The sequence below is a fragment of the Alternaria conjuncta genome (genome assembly GCF_024043145.1).
Source record: "Alternaria conjuncta strain BMP 0040 chromosome Unknown scaffold_31, whole genome shotgun sequence".
NCBI classification, from domain to species: Eukaryota; Fungi; Ascomycota; class Dothideomycetes; order Pleosporales; family Pleosporaceae; genus Alternaria; species Alternaria conjuncta.
The window spans coordinates 67,613-84,440 of record NW_026250120.1 but is presented as its reverse complement, the minus strand read 5'-3'; the positions used below and the strand labels follow the sequence as shown (position 1 = coordinate 84,440).

Sequence of the window (16,828 nt, the reverse complement as noted above, 5' to 3'; positions counted from 1 at the left end):
AACGGGTGTGACGCGCTCGATAAACACGTTCCCTACTCTTGAAAATTTATTTCTAGCTTTGGTTTCGTCCCAGCCCTTCTTCCCACGTCCCTCCTTCTTGTGACATTCACCTACCGACATGTATCCAAGAATGTTTGTTCCAAGCACCATGGCTGGGAGACAACCTTTCCGGTCGGGTTTCGCTCACGCAGCACGTCTACTATCGCATCACAGAACTCAATCGACCTTGGCCGCTCAGAAGCCCTACTGGGATCACATCCAACCATGGAAGGACGTCTCCGCAGAGGAATTCATCTCTTATAGATGGCAGGTACGTCAATACCAATCTCTTTGGATCCCCGTGATATACGTTTCGATACAGGACTGACTTTCTTAGCTTCGCAATACCGTCTCCGATAAGCACAAGCTTTATCAGTTCCTCAATACAGCTTTGCCCGACAAACTACTGCGCTCGCAGCATGATCAACTCCGGAAGATTCGTACGAAGAACGATTTCATTGAGGATGCTGTACGTACCTTAGAAGCTCCCCCTACATACGTGTTGATGCTCATCTGGATACAGATCGCTGCTATCAAGCTGGCCCCCATGGCCATCCGCCTAACACCACACGTACTCTCGCTTGTTGACTGGCAAAACGCCGTAGATGATCCTATCCGGCGACAATTCCTCCCACTTAGAAGCGGAATCATCCCCGATCACAAGAACATGGAGCTGGACTCCTTGCACGAAGAAGCAGACAGTCCCGTCCCTGGATTAGTCCACCGATATCCTGGAAGAGCTTTGTTCCTAGCCACATCAATCTGCCCTGTCTACTGTCGCTTCTGTACGCGATCCTACGCGGTGGGAGGAAACACCGATACCGTATCGAAGAAACCACAAAAGCCCAGCCGCAAGCGATGGGAAATCATTTTCGATCATATCGCCAACGATGAGTCGCTCGAAGACATTGTTGTTTCCGGTGGTGACGCCTACTTTTTGCAGCCCGATCACATCAAAGAGATTGGCGAGAGACTACTCAACATTCCGCACATCAAACGGGTCCGATTTGCTTCGAAGGGACTGGCCGTAGCTCCCGGTCGCATACTTGATGATAGTGATCCATGGGTCGACAGCTTGATTGAAGTATCTAACAAAGGTCGAGAGTAAGTGATTCGTCTACCCACCTATGTGTAATGAGGCTAATATAACTGCGCAACTTCCAGCATGGGCAAGCAAGTCTGCCTTCATACCCACATCAACCACGCCAACGAGATCACGTGGATAACGGAGCTTGCTGCGAACAAGCTGTTCAAGCATGGTGTTATCGTGCGCAACCAGTCTGTCCTCTTGAAAGGCGTCAACGACGACTTCGGGCCGCTGTCAGATCTCATCAAGAAGCTCTCAAACATCAATATACAGCCGTACTACGTCTACCAGTGTGATATGGTGCAGGGCATCGAAGATCTCCGGACACCTCTCAGCAAAATCATCGACCTCGACAAGGAACTCCGAGGAACTCTGTCCGGCTTCATGATGCCGTCCTTCGTTATCGACCTCCCTGGAGGTGGTGGCAAGCGTCTTGTCTCTACATATGAGACATATGAGGACGGCGTTGCGGAGTACAAGGCGCCTGGTCTTCCGGGTCTCAAAGGTACGAGAACATACACGTACTTCGATCCGAAACCTGTTGAGTCAGCCGTATTGGAAGAGTTCCGACAAGGCCAAGTCCAGGCCCTCGAGAGGGGTGAGACGCTTGAGCAGTTCTTTGCCAAATCACCTCCCCGCCCACCGATCCCTTCTGGGCCGATGCTGCCTTCGCCAGAGCAATCTCCCCGGCCATATCCAGGAATGACGGTGGAGCGACCTCAGCCATGGACACATGAACAAGCGGGGACGGAATCAGCGTATGCATGATCACATGATATGCATTTCCTGGTCGCCTACACTAGCGACAGGGCTATCGTTTTTCTCAACTATCCAGGCGCGGCATTCGAACATAGACATACATTGATGACGAAACGGCCACATACCATGACGGCCGCTACCCTTGATCCCCACCTGGCTCAAACAGGATACGATCTGACTCAACGTTTCATATAACCTTATAATATTCGCTCACTTCTTTGTATCCGTTATCGTCTTACATCTTCTTCCACCGTCCGTTCTTTGTATCAAGAATGGTACTGCAGATACTGCGCAAAAGTTTGACCAATCTACATCTTACATCTACATAGATAGATCCATATTGAAATTCACCCTTTGTTTCTCATGCCACAGACTATTAATGCCCCGTCTCCACCAGTGCTACGGATGTAAAACACATGCCTCCGTGTGCGACCATCGCCATCGCCGTGTGTTATATTTCAAGGAAGGCTTCTTTGTCACAGCTTGTTGATCGCGCCTTCATGCACGCTTCGGCGGATAGTCTGCTTATAGAATTCGTTCAACGCATGTCCACCACCAACCCACGATCACACGTTCTCAAGCGCCCATCTTAAAAGGCAACATGCCCGAAACTAGCTGCCTAGCTCTCAAAACATATAAACCCTCCTCAGGATACCTTCCCCGCCGCGAAAGTGCACGTGGTGATCGTGGCTGAAACTTTCCTGTTTTCCTGCTAGACTCTGATCGATGCTTTACATCTTCTGACATGTACCAGAGTGTCGTTTAGAACCACGAGGCCTGGATCGGGGCCTTTTGCGAAACGTACATATGACGACATTGGCAAAAAGATCTGTAGTTATACTATCACTACGAGGTGAAAAGGCACAGGGCTTGCGAAAGCTTTATATGATCTGTAGATCAGCGCGCGTAGTGTGGCCTGTATACACGAAATTAGGTTGAGAAGATGAAGTTAGGACTGTTTTCGTTTTGTGCTACCGTGTTTATCACAGCAGGCACACTACAGAAGACATTTGAAGTAGTAGTTGTTTGAATAACATTAAGAAACGAATTAATAATTATGACGAGGCTTTCCCGCCTTTCTAAGCTCTGCACCAGCACGCTATTACTTTCCTAGCACCCCAGATAAAAGTCATCGACGCGGAAATCCTGAGCACCGTCTGCAGTGAAGAAGCATCGTAATCGCCCGCTGGTTCCCGTAGCCACAAAGGTATTTCCGAATCTGCTGGGTCCTGAAATCCAGGTGTTGACACGACCGTCACTCGTGACACTCTTAGAATCGAGTCCTACGGGCATAGCGCAATTGATAGAACTAGCTGAAGATCCCTTGACGATGTATTTGTACGAGAAGGTGTAGGTAACGCCTTTGGTCAGACCGTTGATTTGTTGGTCCAGATAGATGCCGCCTTGGTTTTTAAAGACGACTAGATACGATACGCGGCCGCTGAAGCCACCAGTAGTCAGTCCATAAGAATCTGCTACGCTGTTGCTCCATCTGTTCGATTGCCAATAGTACTCCCCAGAACTTTCGAAGCCAGGGTTATTGATGAGGTTGACGCCACGAGCAGTGCAAGTGGGCACTGCGGCAACTACCGAGGTAACGATGGTAGTTTGAACAGGCAGAGTAGTGGTGGTCTCTACGGTGCCGGAGCTAACGGTCGCAGTGGTCGTAGTAGACATCGTAGTGGTTTCAGTGACGGGGGTAGCTTGGAGGCTGCAGGCTGCAGAGACAGCACTGGGAGCAAAGTCGGCAAGAGCGGTAGGCGTATCCTGAACGGCGACCTCGCGCTTTTGGGGAGCTTGAGTGACCGTTGTGGTGGTCGTGGTCACAGGCGCATCGGTGACAACAACAGTCGTAGCGGGAACAGTGGCAGTCTCAGTGGCGATCACAGTCGAAACTTGAGTCGTGTATCCAAGAAGAGTAGAGCAGAACGGCTGTAGCGACGAAGCAATGATGGCGGACTTTGCGGCAGCAACATCGCAAGGAAGCTTAGGCTTTCCAGGATCAGCGGTGTTGGAGTAGGAGTAGCTGGAAGCAATCGTGTAGTGGTCGTCTCCACGGTACTGGCCATCGTTGACAGCAACGCTCTTCGCCCATTTCTGGGTGTACATGGAGCAGTATTGGCCTTGGGGCTCGCCGTTCTTCATCAGAACGTAGGTGTTGAAGAACTTGCACAGCATGCGGCTGTTGAGGTGCTCGACGTTCCATTTGGTCTCGGCTGCGCATGCGGCGGCGCAACGGGCGGGTTCGAAGGGCTGACCGTCGTTGAAGAGCTTGTAGCCCATGTACTAAACTGAAGTCAGCGGCTGTTTGTGAACGAGGATGATGAAAAGTGCTTACAGTATCGTCGCCGTTGCAGTCGTTTGGGGCGTTGATGGCGACGTTTCCAAGAGACTCGCCGCTGTAGCCGTCTACAGATACCACACGCTCGCTGTCATAGCCTAAAATCTGTTAGTAAGTCTGCGGTTCAACCCTGCTAAAGGTTCATGGACATACCGTTCGATCCAGCAATGACTACGTGGAAATCCGCGCGCCACTGTCCGCTGTTGACAGCTGTTTCGGCGGTCACAGGGCTGCCCCACAGTACACACTTGATGACTGTGGTGCTAGCGGGGTTGGAGCAGGAATCGGCGGGAACTACAGAAGGGTCCCTCTCGTAGACTGTAGACAATGTCAGTAAGAGGGAGTCAGGTAACGCTTCGGGGAGTAACACTTACAGATGTTGAACGCTGAACATCCTTCCTTCTCAGTGCAAGAGTCGGCACAGGCTTGAGTGTCGTAGGTATCCAAGGTCTTGTAACCAAGATATGCCACGGCGTTGTTGCTGCCCTTCAGGTTCTTGAACTTGTTGACATAGCCAGTCGGTGTTGAGGCATCAGTAGCAGCCTTCGAGATCTCTTCCATGACAAGGAAAGCTTCCGGAGAGTCGGGACTTGGAACTGGTCCTTTTCCGAGAGGCTGTTCTGAGCAGTCCCAACCTCTCCGCTTTAGTGACTTGTCGGCAGATGCAGGATCCGCAAGGACAGAGGCGAATGTGTCGGCAACCACAGCATCAGGAGAGTACGGAACGACCTTGGTACCAGCACCCTCACCAAGCGGAGTCTCGGTGATTGGCGCGGCGGGTATCTCAGCGACCTCACCAAGAGGAATTGATTGAGGCAGAGCTGCTGCGCAGCTTGTCATGGCCAAAGCCGTGAAAGCGTGAACCGAACGCATAGTGAACGAAGGGGAGGAGTAGAAGGCTGAGGAGAAGATGTCGGCGATTGCTGCTGATGCGTAACTCTGTACCTGGGCACAAACAATCTTAATAGCTGTTCATGTTGGAGGTTCACAACACACTCCAGCGGAGCTGCCGATGCGATAGATCTGTGGCGTTGGTCTCGAAGTATCATGGTGAGCTGAGTTCGACGAGCCTCGTCCCCAGATTCTTTCAGCCCGTTCGAATGTGCAGATTGGACAAGGGACTAAACTCGCGTGATGGTAAGAGTGTGTACATAGGCGAGTATGCCAAGCGCAGACCAACGATAGCTGGACTTGGCCTCGAAGTGCAGGGCTGAAAAGATGTTCCCAATCTGGTAAGACGAGTACTTAGGCTTGCCATGACTAGAGTGAATGCGGAATCCAGCAGTCTCGTGGGAGACGAGGTGTCGCTCCATCAATCCGAGATCTCGGGAGGATTGTCTGGGGACTCGGGCGTGAGCGATGTTAGCGGCGGCATTTCACCACGTGCGCGCTGAGAGTCTTGCCGAAGCCTTCCTCACTTGGGCACTACCTCTTCGTTGTTCAACCCGATGCAGCACAAGGGAGGTGAAACTAAGTTCTTTTCCCTGGTGAAAGTGTACACATCGAGGTAAGCGAGGATGGCTACCTTTATTGGTGGCTTGCTGGCGCCTCAGAGCGGCTCGTGCCTGAAACTAAAAGAAAAGGTCCGAGCCAACAGCCTCTTCAGCCTCGGTGGGCTCAGGCTTCCCCACGACAAATGCACACTAATTGGCAAAGCGACATCTAGGCCATCGATGGAAACACCGGAAAAGAGTGTGTGTTGTTAAGTCTAACTGCTGTTTGCCATGGTGGTCTCGTCTCGCGCCGGTCACCGCCGCATGCGCCCACGGACGTTCACGGGAAAAGCACTCGGTACCATGACCTTGGGACGGCAGTAGCAAGCCACAAGACGACGATAGACGCAAGGCTCAAATCTATGTCAAACAGAACCCACGTCAACATCGCATCCTCGCAACTTCCTGCTCCCGAGGTCTGTTTGAATGGTAACGAGCTATACAAGGGCTGCATAGATGCGTTGGAATTTCCACCAAGTCTTGTGTATACAAGGCTTGAAAAAGGGTCTTCACGCACCAAGGGCGCCAGCGCAGAACAAGCGGGAACTCCGCATACAAGCGAGGACCGTGGCTACCTGAGTATCTCAGTCTATCCCCTTACTCGTGATGAGCACGACAAAGGTCTAACGCCACCGGCGTGCTCGCTGGGAGAAGGTCAACACGAACTTGATGCAAATTTGTGTCTGGGGATGGCTGTGGATTCGAACGACGACACTAGCATTCGTTGTCGTGTATATGTCGCTCTTCATGGCGTTCAATCACTAAATGCATGCAACGACTTCAAAGCATACACATGAGTGCTTGAGGTCTCTGTATCAGTGGATAGCATGTTTCGTAGTACAAACTCCCAGGAGATTATACCACGAAACACGCTATCCACTGATACAGAGACCTCAACTCCCAAGAACCCCACCTCTCACAACCCCCTAGCCAACTTCGCCGCCGTCTTCAACCCAGTCCCAGGTCTCACATCCCCAACCCACATACTCTCCGCATCACCATCAATCCCCTTCCTCGCCTTCTCAAACGTCTCTTCCATCTTCGTCCTCAACCCGCCCTCCTCATCAATCCCACTATCCTTACCCCACAGCTCCAACGCCCTTTCCATATCACCACAAGCAAAGATATACTCGCCCAAAGCCATATGCACGGTACCAAGCACATACCACGTCTGCGCCCTCTCACGATCCGTGAAGAAAGAGGGTTTGTTGGGTGGAATCAGCTCCACGGGGATGGAATGGAACCAAGGGTTTGAGGTAGGGGAAGGAGCGTCGCATGCCAGACTGAGGGCTTGAGAAACTGATTTCTCGGCTTGCAGGAGATCTTTCGCTGCTTTCCTGATCTCGTCTGTTGGGTTCGAAGTTCGCAACCAGTGCTTCGTTGATGTGAGACCCCGGAGCGGAATGGAAAGACTGATGCCGAGGCCCAGTTCTGTCTTCCAGCGTAGTCGTTGCATGGACTTGTTGAAGTCCTCCTCTTGGGAATGAAGTGTTTCGGCATGCGTCAGGTACCCATACGTCAGCGCGATGATAGTAGCTTGAGCATACTCGTTCGCAAGCGTGTACTCTTCCTTCTCTCTCGCTTCGTCCGCTAGATCAGCCAATTCCTGTACACTACCCATATACGCCTCTGCCGTAAACTTCTCGTCCATCATGTTACTGGACAGACCCTCCGCGTACCGCGGAAGCAGATTCTGGCCATCAACTTCCACCTTGCCAAAACCGCTCATTAGACGGAACAGCTCGAGCAGATCACCCTGTAGTTTTGACACGGGGAATCCATACGTGTTTACCACGTTGAGGAAGAGACTGCGTCCTTGAGCCCATGTCTTTGTTGCGCGGCTTGCTTGGTCAAGGAAGTTGATAAGCCGGGGGAGGTATTGGGCCGGGAACATAACAGAAGCGCGTTTCTGCGCACTGTTCTTCTCCACAAGGACGATTTCAAGGGCGTGGCGCGTGCTCTTCTCCACTACCTCACTCTTCGCCGTCGAGAAAAGCAGCCCAGAGTCCTCGAGCAACGTCTTCGCGTGCCGGGCGTCGCTTGTGTAAACATCGAATCTGACCCACAGATTCTTCTCGTAGAAATACGATAAAGCATCTTTGCTTATCTCCTTATTAACAAGAAACAGCGCTGTGTTCACGGGGAAGGGGTTGCGTGACGCGGAGAAGGTCAAGATGCCTTCGTCTTTGGAGATGGTGTGCGTGTAGGACACGTTGGGTGCGCCGTGGTTCACAAGTTCGGTGTCGAGACAGTGCTTGTAGATGTTGTTGCGGACTGATGCGGGGAGGTCGGTTAAACCGAGAGGCCGCTTTCGTGGAGTTTCGGTGAGGGACGCCGCTTTCATTTTGGTGGCGAGCGTGTTGGCGGTTGCTTCCATTGAGTCGCTCTTTTCGGCTGGGATTGGGGCGGTGGTTGCCATGGTTGGATTTGGGGGGTTGGGAGGGCTTGGTTTGATGTTAGTTGGGTTGAACGGACTTCGCGACTTTAAGTTGTGATATCTTCCAATAGCATTGCTTTTGCTTTTGCTGCTTACCTGGTTTCAGTAGCTGACCGAATGCTGTGATTCAAGTTGGTGATCGTGCTGGTCAACTTCAGGCCGCTGAACGCGTTTCGCAAGCTCAACAACGTCTAATGTCAACTCAATTGATCAAGAAGCAACCAAAGAGGAACGAATATGATCCTACGAGCAAGCATGAGCTCCATTGCGGGGTTTTATAGCTATCCCCAGCTACAGAGGGGTACCTGCCATCAAGTGCGGGGAAACAAGGATACATGTGGAGATCACCAGTACATGCGCGTGCGGATCCGAGTATGTTCCGCTCTCAACTTATAAGCTTTCTGGCTATACAACTACACAGCCAAAGTACATGCGTAGTGCTGATGGCACGCGCACGTGAAAGGTGCGGGGAAGCTCTGGTCCGCCCAATCGGCCGCTAGCCATCTCCGCGGGGTTGAGCCTCATTGTCAGGTACGTACATGTGTCGATCTACTCTACGAAAGCGGTAAACGCCTTGAGCTGCCTCGTGGCCTTGAACTCTAGCTCTACACCTGGAGCGACAAAGAAGATGTAGCCGGCGCTTAGCTTGTATTCCTTGCCGTTGCCCTTCATGGTGCCCTCGCCTTCGGTCACGATCATGACACTTGGTCCACCGAGCGACCGGATCGTCTCGGAATCGCCATCGCCCATGGTTGTGGCTAGCATGCTGAATTCGCTTAGAGGTGGCGCGTACAGCTGCGTCTTGCCGTTCTTGCTTCCATCGAAAGGCTTTGCTGGTAGGATCGCCTCCTTGGCATCATGTGGTGTGAATGTCAAACTTGAGCAGAACATGTCGATGTTGTCGCGGTCGGCGCGTGGGCAGAAACCAGTGTTCAAGACGTTGTTTGATCGGGCCATGCACTCGATGATATCACCGGAGAGATATGCGTGGATACCGTCGGCGGGAATGTAGATGCTGTCGCCAGCCTTGAGCTGGAGGTAGTTCATGGTGATGAGAGCAACAAGGGTTCCGTTGTCGGCCTTGTCGTACTGCTCAGCCAAGCGAGGGATCATGTCTGGGATGTAGCTATGTTCGCCAAATTGCTCCTTTGGGATCTTCATGAGTGCGTCGTTGGTTTTGCGTACAGCGTCCTCGGATGCCAGCAGCATTTCCTTGACAACGTGCTTCAGAGTCTGGTCGTCGAACTCAGGCTTCTTGACTTCTGGAAGGAAGGCCTGGAGTGGTGGTAGCTGCATCAAGCGCTCGATGTCTTTCAGCTGCTTGAAGCCACAGAAGGCCTCGAAGTCGCCAAGAGCCAACGCGATCTCTGGTTTATGGTTGGGGTCGGTGAACTGATCCGGGTTCTTTGCGTGTAGCTTGGAAGCCAATTCTTTGTTCTGATACTGTGTTAGTTGTGGAACAGATCGATGTAGAGACGAACATACTGGGTGCAGTTGCAGAGGTAGTGCCTTCGCTATCGACAAGACCTTGGGCAGATATGGCAGCTTGGTGTGGTTGAACTTCTCGGCAGTGGTCTTTCCCACAAGCTCATCAGGGTGTCTGTCGAGCACTTTTTGGAGGTCCTCGCCAGTCTCTAGAACATATGAAGGTAATTCGGGATATGTGCCCATCCACCTGAACATGTTAGACTGCATTCGACAATGTAGTTCTGGCAACTTACATCTCAGCGTAACTTGTGTTCTCGTCAATCTTGAATTGTGTGCCTGGAGTCTTCTCGCACAAAGTCGCCGCCAGCGACTTTGAGCCCTGCTTTCCCCACGGGTACTGGTTGCACTCACACCTCAGTTGCATAACCTTTTCGACCATGATTGCGGTTTGCGATTTATTAGAGAAGCTAGGATGTAATGTGATTTGAGAAATTACTCGTGAGTTGGAAGTGAATTGATGCCGGTAAGATGGCGATCCATCGCAGTTTTCTTAAGGGATTCGTCCCTTTACTGTGACAGACAGGCGACGTCATAGCGGGTAACGCAGAAGTAGCTGCAAAGCTATGAGCGTGTTGTATTAGCAAGCAGCCGTCACATCGCATGTGGATAAAGAAAGCGCTTGGCGATTGTACCGAGCTTCCGCTTTAGCTGTGAATCTGTCTTTTTGCTGGAGTTTCCCATGTTGAAGATCTTGACGTAGAACCTCGCGAGTCTTGGCCAGCGCTCCTCGAAGACGTTGTATTCTTCGCATTATCTTGCATCTCACTATCTGGAACCGGAACTACCGTAATTCAATACTGGGAGACTCATGCGATGTTTCTTCAGCGTAGCGCATCCACTATGCGCTCCTTGAAGGTGAAAGTCGGCGAATACGAACGTCTTCGCGGAAAGGCCAAATATCGGCAGCCTTTAGATCCCATATCTGACTGATTGTGCTCGGCAAAGGCATGTGCTAAGTCCGTATCGCCTCTATTCTGGGATGATTGCGGGCTTGGCGAAGCCCATGGTGTGCTATCATTGAAGTTGACGATAGCCCGCTCGAAAAGGAGATAACGCAACGTGGAAGAGTTGCACCACGTGCAAGCGTGGCGTGAAGCAGTAATTCACTCGAGACGAGAAGCACCAACAACAACTTATATGCAAATCCATGTCTAATGCCAAAAGACACGCCGGTACTCAGGCAACGTGACTCCCCTCTCCTCAGCCCGCTGCCCCTGCCCTGCGGCCGCTAAGGCAAGGTCCCTCCTGCCAAGGCCCATCGCATCGCATCCCATGTCGTCGCGTGTCTAGATTAATTCGACCCTTTCCGCGACCGCACAGCATCCCCCAGCCCCAGCCGTGCCCGTCTTCTGCACAGCGGCCGTTCACCTCTTTCGCATAACCTGCAATGTTCTCGTAACGAATTTCCACGCCCAATTCCCGACTTCACGATCTCCAGGTGGCCCATCGCTCGCTCCGCTTTCACCAATCCCGAACCAAACCGCAATTGCGAGTGATCTTCCCGAGACCACGGACGCTTACGACACATCATGCATTTCGCCATGCCCCCGAGGAAAACGTCGCGACCGCCGCCCTATGCCGCCCGCAACCAGAGTGGAGGCATTGCGATTCCGCCTGCGCTCAAGAATCTCCTTCGCAGCCGGGCCGGACGGTTAATAGTCGGCGGTGTACTTGGCTTCTTTGTCCTGATATGGATGCTGAGTGGTAGTGGAGGAACTAGCAGGAGGACAGCTTCTAAAGTTGGGGGTTGGACAGCCGCGAACATACCCAAGCCGTCGATAGGGAGCGGACCGCCCGTCGTGGTGATTACAACAATAGACCCCAAGGCCGATCCGGTCTGGATACAAAAGATCAAGAGCAACAGGGAAGAATACGCCAAGAAACATGGTACGTCTCAACTCTCTGCTCCCGCCCGTTGCGATATCAGAGTAAAGAGCCATACTAACCCCCCGTCCCAGGCTACCTAACCTTCTTCCCCACCGCAGACCAATACCCCATCGGCAACTCCCCCGCGACCTGGTCGCGCGTCCCCGGCACCCGCCACGCCATGACGCTCTACCCTACCTCGACATTCTTCTGGTATCTCGACGCCACAGCGCTCATCATGAACACTGCACTCCCCATCCACACCCACCTGCTCACACCCGCCAAGCTCGAAACCCACATGATCACCAACGCGCCCGTCGTGCCCCCCGACAGCGTCATCAAAACCTTCAGCAACCTCAAGGGCGACAGGATAGATTTCGTCGTTACACAGGACAAGGACGGATTGGCGCCGAGCAGTTTCGTGGTGAGGAACGGGGAGTGGGCCAAGTTCTTCCTGGATGCTTGGTTCGATCCGATATACAGGAGTTATAACTTCCAGAAGGCGGAGAGTCATGCGTTGGAACATATTGTTCAGTGAGTTTGCCCTTTCTTCCTTCTCCTGAACATCTTGCAAAGTCTGGAAGGGCTTCTTTCACAGGGTACTGTTTGCTAATTTTTGAATCTCCAGATGGCACGGCACTATCCTCGCCAAACTAGCCATGGTCCCGCAGAACCTCCTCAACGCCTACGCAACCGGCCCCGCAAGTCCCAAAGACGGACAGTTTACAGAAGGCGATCTCGTCGCCAACTTCCCCGGCTGCGATAAAGACGGAAGGGACTGCGCCAAGGAACAAGAACAGTTCTGGGCTATACTTGAGCAGGGCAAGAATTAGGAAAGAAAATGCCGGTGTCACCTTGAGGGCAGTTGCGCAACGTAGGAAGCTTTGGAGTAGAGCGTTGGAGTAGACCTGTATTGGATATATGTGAAAGAAAGATATCGGCGTAATAGGCGTATGAGAGACGCAATTGTCCTGGAGACGAGAAAGTTAACGTGACTGAATCGACGCATTACGGAGTTCATGTACGGTGTAGACGAATTATCATTGACACAAACGTTCAGCTTCGTGGTCATGCTTCATATCCATAATATACACAACTAATCTACACACATCCCCTCCTTCCAACAACCTACCCCCCACCCTTCGGCTTCCGCTGTTTCTTAACACTAACCATACTCCTCCTCGGCCTAACCTTCCTATCCCTACTAGCCACATACTTAGGTCCACTAACCGTACTCGCACACATCGGTCGCCTCTGTCCGACAAACTTGCCCAGCGGGCTAAACACTTCCACCTCCGGATAGTCCTCCTCCCACTCCGCCATCTTATCCCTCATATCGTCTTCGTAAAACTCTTCTTCAAGGACCTCCTCTGCATCGCGTCCTTCTCCTTCCGCGCGGGCAAGTGCAGCGAACTTCCTGCTTTTACACTCTTCCTCCTCCTTGAGGCGCGTGACGCGGTCGAATTTCGCTTGATTGGGGTCTTTCTTCTCTCGGCCAGATGGCTTCCAGCCTTGAGGCCGTCGGGTCTGCGCACTAACTTCTACCCAGCCTACGCCTTCAATCAGGATATCCGTGCTCCAGACGCGGAACGGCAGGTTTTCGGGCTTCATCTTGCCTGCCACGGGAGAGGTGACGGGGCCGGCGAGTTTCTTGGTGGCATCCCATTTGAGCTGGAATTTACCGGCTGAGTCCATCTTGGGACCTACGTGGGGGGCGAGGATGGGGGCGACTTGGAGTTGACGGTCTGAGGTTTGCGCTTGGTAGTCTATGGCTTTTTCGGTGCGTGTTACGTGCGGGTGGATGGGGACGAAGGGGTGGACGAGGAAGACTAGGTCGGGGGTTGCGGGTGTGATGCGGATCAGTCCGCCCCCGAGGATGAGGGATTGCCCGGGCTTGAGGGTGTAGCGTTCGGAGTTTATGCGGTTCTTCATTACGAGGTCGTCGTGGGCGGTGGGTTGGACAAAGGTTTCTAGACCGGGTGTTGTGCGGGCGAGGCCGGGGAGGTCGATGAGTTCGCCTCTGTTGTTGCCAAAGGGGATGCGGATTGGGGAGGCGGTTGTTCCGGGGAGCGAGGAGGCGATTGGGAGGACGGGGTATGGTGTGTACGGCTGCGGTGGTGGCAGGAGTGCATCAGGATCGTCGAAATCCTCCTCTTCGGCTTCCTCCTCGAGTTCTGCGGGAGGTTTATGGAGATGTTGTTTAGGTTTGTTCTTCAGACGTTCCGTTTCGGCGTCCTCTTCGGCGAGCAGTGCTTGTACCCGGGTGAGCTCTTCTAGCGACTTTGCGCTGCTGAGCATTGCTTCACGCTCGGCTGCGCTCCGGATCTTGCGCACATCTTGGTAATCTGCTCCTCGCCCTTTCGGAAAGACAGCCTCAAAAAGGTTCGACTTCCCTACGTTGACCTTGCCAACCATCCAGCCTGCACCTCCGCGCTCCCAGATGTCTTCTTTGACTTGTTTGGTCCACCATCCCCGCTTTGCGCTCACAAGCCGCACGTTGCCCAGTCGCGCATTCGCATTCTGTCGCCCGAGCGCATCTCGAAGCACGTCTCGGACGTATGGCATCAGAACATCCACCTGCTCTTTCTTTGGCGCAAGCAGGTCAGCCCTCGTGATGATGAAGCTGACCTCTGCAATGCGATCATTGGCGACCCATCCCTTGTGTTTTGCGCGTCGGTTCTGGGTCCGAAGTTTGGGTATCCGCAGGGACGACTGAAGGTTTGGAACTATCGACAGTGGAAAATCGGCGGCATCGACGACATGGTAGATGTGATTGCGGCGGTGGGGCGACTCTGCGATGGTCTGCTGTATGGATTCGACAGTCGGGTGGTGTATAGGCGATCCTTTGCGGTGGTGGATGAGGTTATGGCATCGGTCGCAGACGGGAGTGGACGGCGTTTCGTCCTCTGGCTGTGTTTCGATGCTTTCGTCTTGAAGCCCTAATTCTCCGAGCAGCTCAGGATTCACATTTTTGAGCGCCTTGGCATATATGTCGTCCTCGACAGTCGCCTCTTTTGCCTTTTGGACACCGTCAAGGTACTCCCGTATCGAGTTGCGGTCTACGTCGTAGTACCCGGCCTCTCTCTTGTTGTATATCTGGGATGGCGCACCGCATCCTGGACATGCCCGCGGCAGTGACCTCTGGGTTGAGGATGTGTCTGGTGAGGATTTGCTAGGAGGGGCGTCGCTGGTATCGGTAGGAGCAGAAGTGGCGTTGATCTGATCCTGAGGTGCTACTAAAGTCGAATACTTCTTCAGAGGCTCTTTCTGCGGCGTTCGGCGGTGATGAGAGGCTATGGGCGCTCTGACCAGTGCGGGACAGAGGAAGAGAGGTACCGAGGCCTCATGGTTCAGCAGCGTCCTGGCTTGCCTTAGAGCTGGTCGCATAGTGTACGGGAAGTCTTACTGAATGTCAGCCCAGGTCAATCAACCCACGCGACGCGCCCGTTTGCCATGAAAATTAGTGAAGGGCGCCGGAGTTAGCAGGGATGCCTCGGCTAAGCGAATCGGAGGCGATCGTGGCTGCCCCGAGTCATCGAAGCTCTCCCGCGAAACGGGCGACGGGGAGTTTATTGCTTTTCTGGGGTATTTTGCTCAGACCACCCACTACAATAGTCGACGGGAAGCTCTATCACCCTCTTCTCTCCCTCTACGCTGCCCCTCAACTCTCCTTCCACCCCGCACACAACTCAACCATGCTCGCGTCATCAAGAACGGCGCTGCGCCAGGCGGCGACTAAGCAGCTGTCCCTCAGGACCAGCGTCCGAGCTGTCTCCGCTTGGTCGCAGGTACCGCAGGGTCCTCCAGTAAGTGGCAAAAGCAATTGGGCCCCAGTCGTGTTTCACCAGAGCTAACTGACCCCCAGGATGTAAGTACAGCTCCTGATAAGATAGGCCACACCGTAGCTCACCGCCCCGCCCAAGGCCATTCTAGGTATCACCGAAGCCTTCAAGGCCGACAGCAACCCCAAGAAGATCAACTTGGGTTAGTATCAGCCCTTCAATCCGACATGGAAGGCGCGACTGACAGCTATCGACAGGTGTTGGTGCCTACCGTGACGACAAGGGCAAGCCCTACGTCCTGCCATCCGTAAGGGAAGCAGAGGAGAAGATTGTCAAGTCATCGCTCGACAAGGAGTACGCCGGCATCACCGGTGTCCCCAACTTCACCAAGGCTGCCCTCAGGCTCGCATACGGCGCCGACTCTACGCCCCTCAACGACGACTGCATCGCCGTCACCCAGACCATCTCCGGTACCGGTGCCCTCCGCATTGGTGGTGCCTTCCTCGAGCGCCACTACCCCGGCGCGAAGGCCATCTACATTCCCACGCCGTCATGGGCCAACCACAACGCTGTCTTCAAGGACTCCGGCCTCAAGGTCGAGAAGTACCGCTACTACAACAAGGACACCATTGGCCTCGACTTTGACGGCATGGTGGCCGACATCAAGGCCATGCCCAAGAACAGCATTGTCCTGCTCCACGCCTGTGCCCACAACCCTACTGGTGTAGACCCTACCGAGGAGCAGTGGGTTCAGATCGCTGAGGCTGTCAAGGCTGGCGACCACTACCCCTTCTTCGACATGGCCTACCAGGGCTTTGCCAGTGGTGACACCACCAAGGACGCCTTCGCTCTCCGTCACTTCATCAAGGAGGGTCTCCGCCCCTGCCTGGCTCAGTCTTTCGCCAAGAACATGGGTCTCTACGGCGAGCGTGTTGGTGCTTTCTCCATCGTCTGCGAGTCTGCCGACGAGAAGAAGCGCGTTGACTCTCAGATCAAGATCCTCGTCCGCCCATTGTACTCTAACCCCCCAGTTCACGGTGCCCGCATTGCCTCTGAGATTCTGAACGACGCTTCGCTGAACAAGCAATGGCTTGGTGAGGTCAAGGGCATGGCTGACCGCATCATCACCATGCGTGCCCTCCTCAAGGAGAACCTCGAGAAGCTCGGCAGCAAGCACGACTGGAGCCATATCACCTCCCAGATTGGCATGTTCGCTTACACTGGTCTGACAGCCGAGCAGATGGACAAGCTAGCGAAGGAGGTAAGTCTATGTTTTGCAACCATCTTGACATCAGCAGCGCTAACCGCCATGACAGCACTCAGTCTATGCTACCAAGGACGGCCGTATCTCGGTCGCGGGTATCACCAGCGAGAACGTCGGCCGCCTGGCCGAGGCCATCTACAAGGTCAAGGGTTAGGATCGTCGTGACAGTGTTCTACTTCCTTCCGTGATTCAGCGAACCTTGTGACATAACATGGCGCCAGCATTGTACCGTGCAGACAGCATCGGCGGCTAGATTATACAATGAAAAAGCA

At 53.5% G+C, this 16,828-nt stretch overlaps 6 protein-coding genes across 6 annotated transcripts; 3 read left to right on the top strand and 3 right to left on the bottom strand.

Annotated features, from left to right (window-relative positions):
• Positions 1-130: 130 nt before the first annotated feature.
• Positions 131-1,894, top strand: J4E85_011163 (uncharacterized protein; the record flags this gene model as incomplete). The annotated part of the gene is made up of 4 exons (XM_051475366.1): positions 131-310; positions 377-508; positions 563-1,143; positions 1,204-1,894. 4 exons carry the CDS (start codon positions 131-133, stop codon positions 1,892-1,894), a joined length of 1,584 nt encoding a protein of 527 aa, XP_051320813.1.
• A 1,101-nt stretch (positions 1,895-2,995) lies between these two features.
• J4E85_011162 (uncharacterized protein) lies at positions 2,996-5,066 on the bottom strand (the record flags this gene model as incomplete). The annotated part of the gene is made up of 4 exons (XM_051475365.1): positions 2,996-4,171; positions 4,224-4,324; positions 4,380-4,544; positions 4,601-5,066. The coding sequence occupies 4 exons, from the start codon at positions 5,064-5,066 to the stop codon at positions 2,996-2,998; spliced, it is 1,908 nt and encodes a 635-aa protein (XP_051320812.1).
• A 1,569-nt stretch (positions 5,067-6,635) lies between these two features.
• On the bottom strand, positions 6,636-8,138 carry J4E85_011161 (uncharacterized protein; the record flags this gene model as incomplete). Its single annotated transcript, XM_051475364.1, has 1 exon — positions 6,636-8,138. The coding sequence occupies one exon, from the start codon at positions 8,136-8,138 to the stop codon at positions 6,636-6,638; it is 1,503 nt and encodes a 500-aa protein (XP_051320811.1).
• Positions 8,139-8,705: 567 nt separating this feature from the next.
• Positions 8,706-10,023, bottom strand: J4E85_011160 (uncharacterized protein; the record flags this gene model as incomplete). Its single annotated transcript, XM_051475363.1, has 3 exons — positions 8,706-9,593; positions 9,642-9,831; positions 9,878-10,023. The coding sequence occupies 3 exons, from the start codon at positions 10,021-10,023 to the stop codon at positions 8,706-8,708; spliced, it is 1,224 nt and encodes a 407-aa protein (XP_051320810.1).
• A 1,162-nt stretch (positions 10,024-11,185) lies between these two features.
• Positions 11,186-12,343, top strand: J4E85_011159 (uncharacterized protein; the record flags this gene model as incomplete). The annotated part of the gene is made up of 3 exons (XM_051475362.1): positions 11,186-11,531; positions 11,603-12,044; positions 12,139-12,343. The coding sequence occupies 3 exons, from the start codon at positions 11,186-11,188 to the stop codon at positions 12,341-12,343; spliced, it is 993 nt and encodes a 330-aa protein (XP_051320809.1).
• A 2,862-nt stretch (positions 12,344-15,205) lies between these two features.
• GOT2 (Aspartate aminotransferase, mitochondrial) lies at positions 15,206-16,710 on the top strand (the record flags this gene model as incomplete). Its single annotated transcript, XM_051475361.1, has 4 exons — positions 15,206-15,316; positions 15,416-15,494; positions 15,550-16,553; positions 16,609-16,710. The coding sequence occupies 4 exons, from the start codon at positions 15,206-15,208 to the stop codon at positions 16,708-16,710; spliced, it is 1,296 nt and encodes a 431-aa protein (XP_051320808.1).
• Between the last annotated feature and the right edge of the window lie 118 nt (positions 16,711-16,828).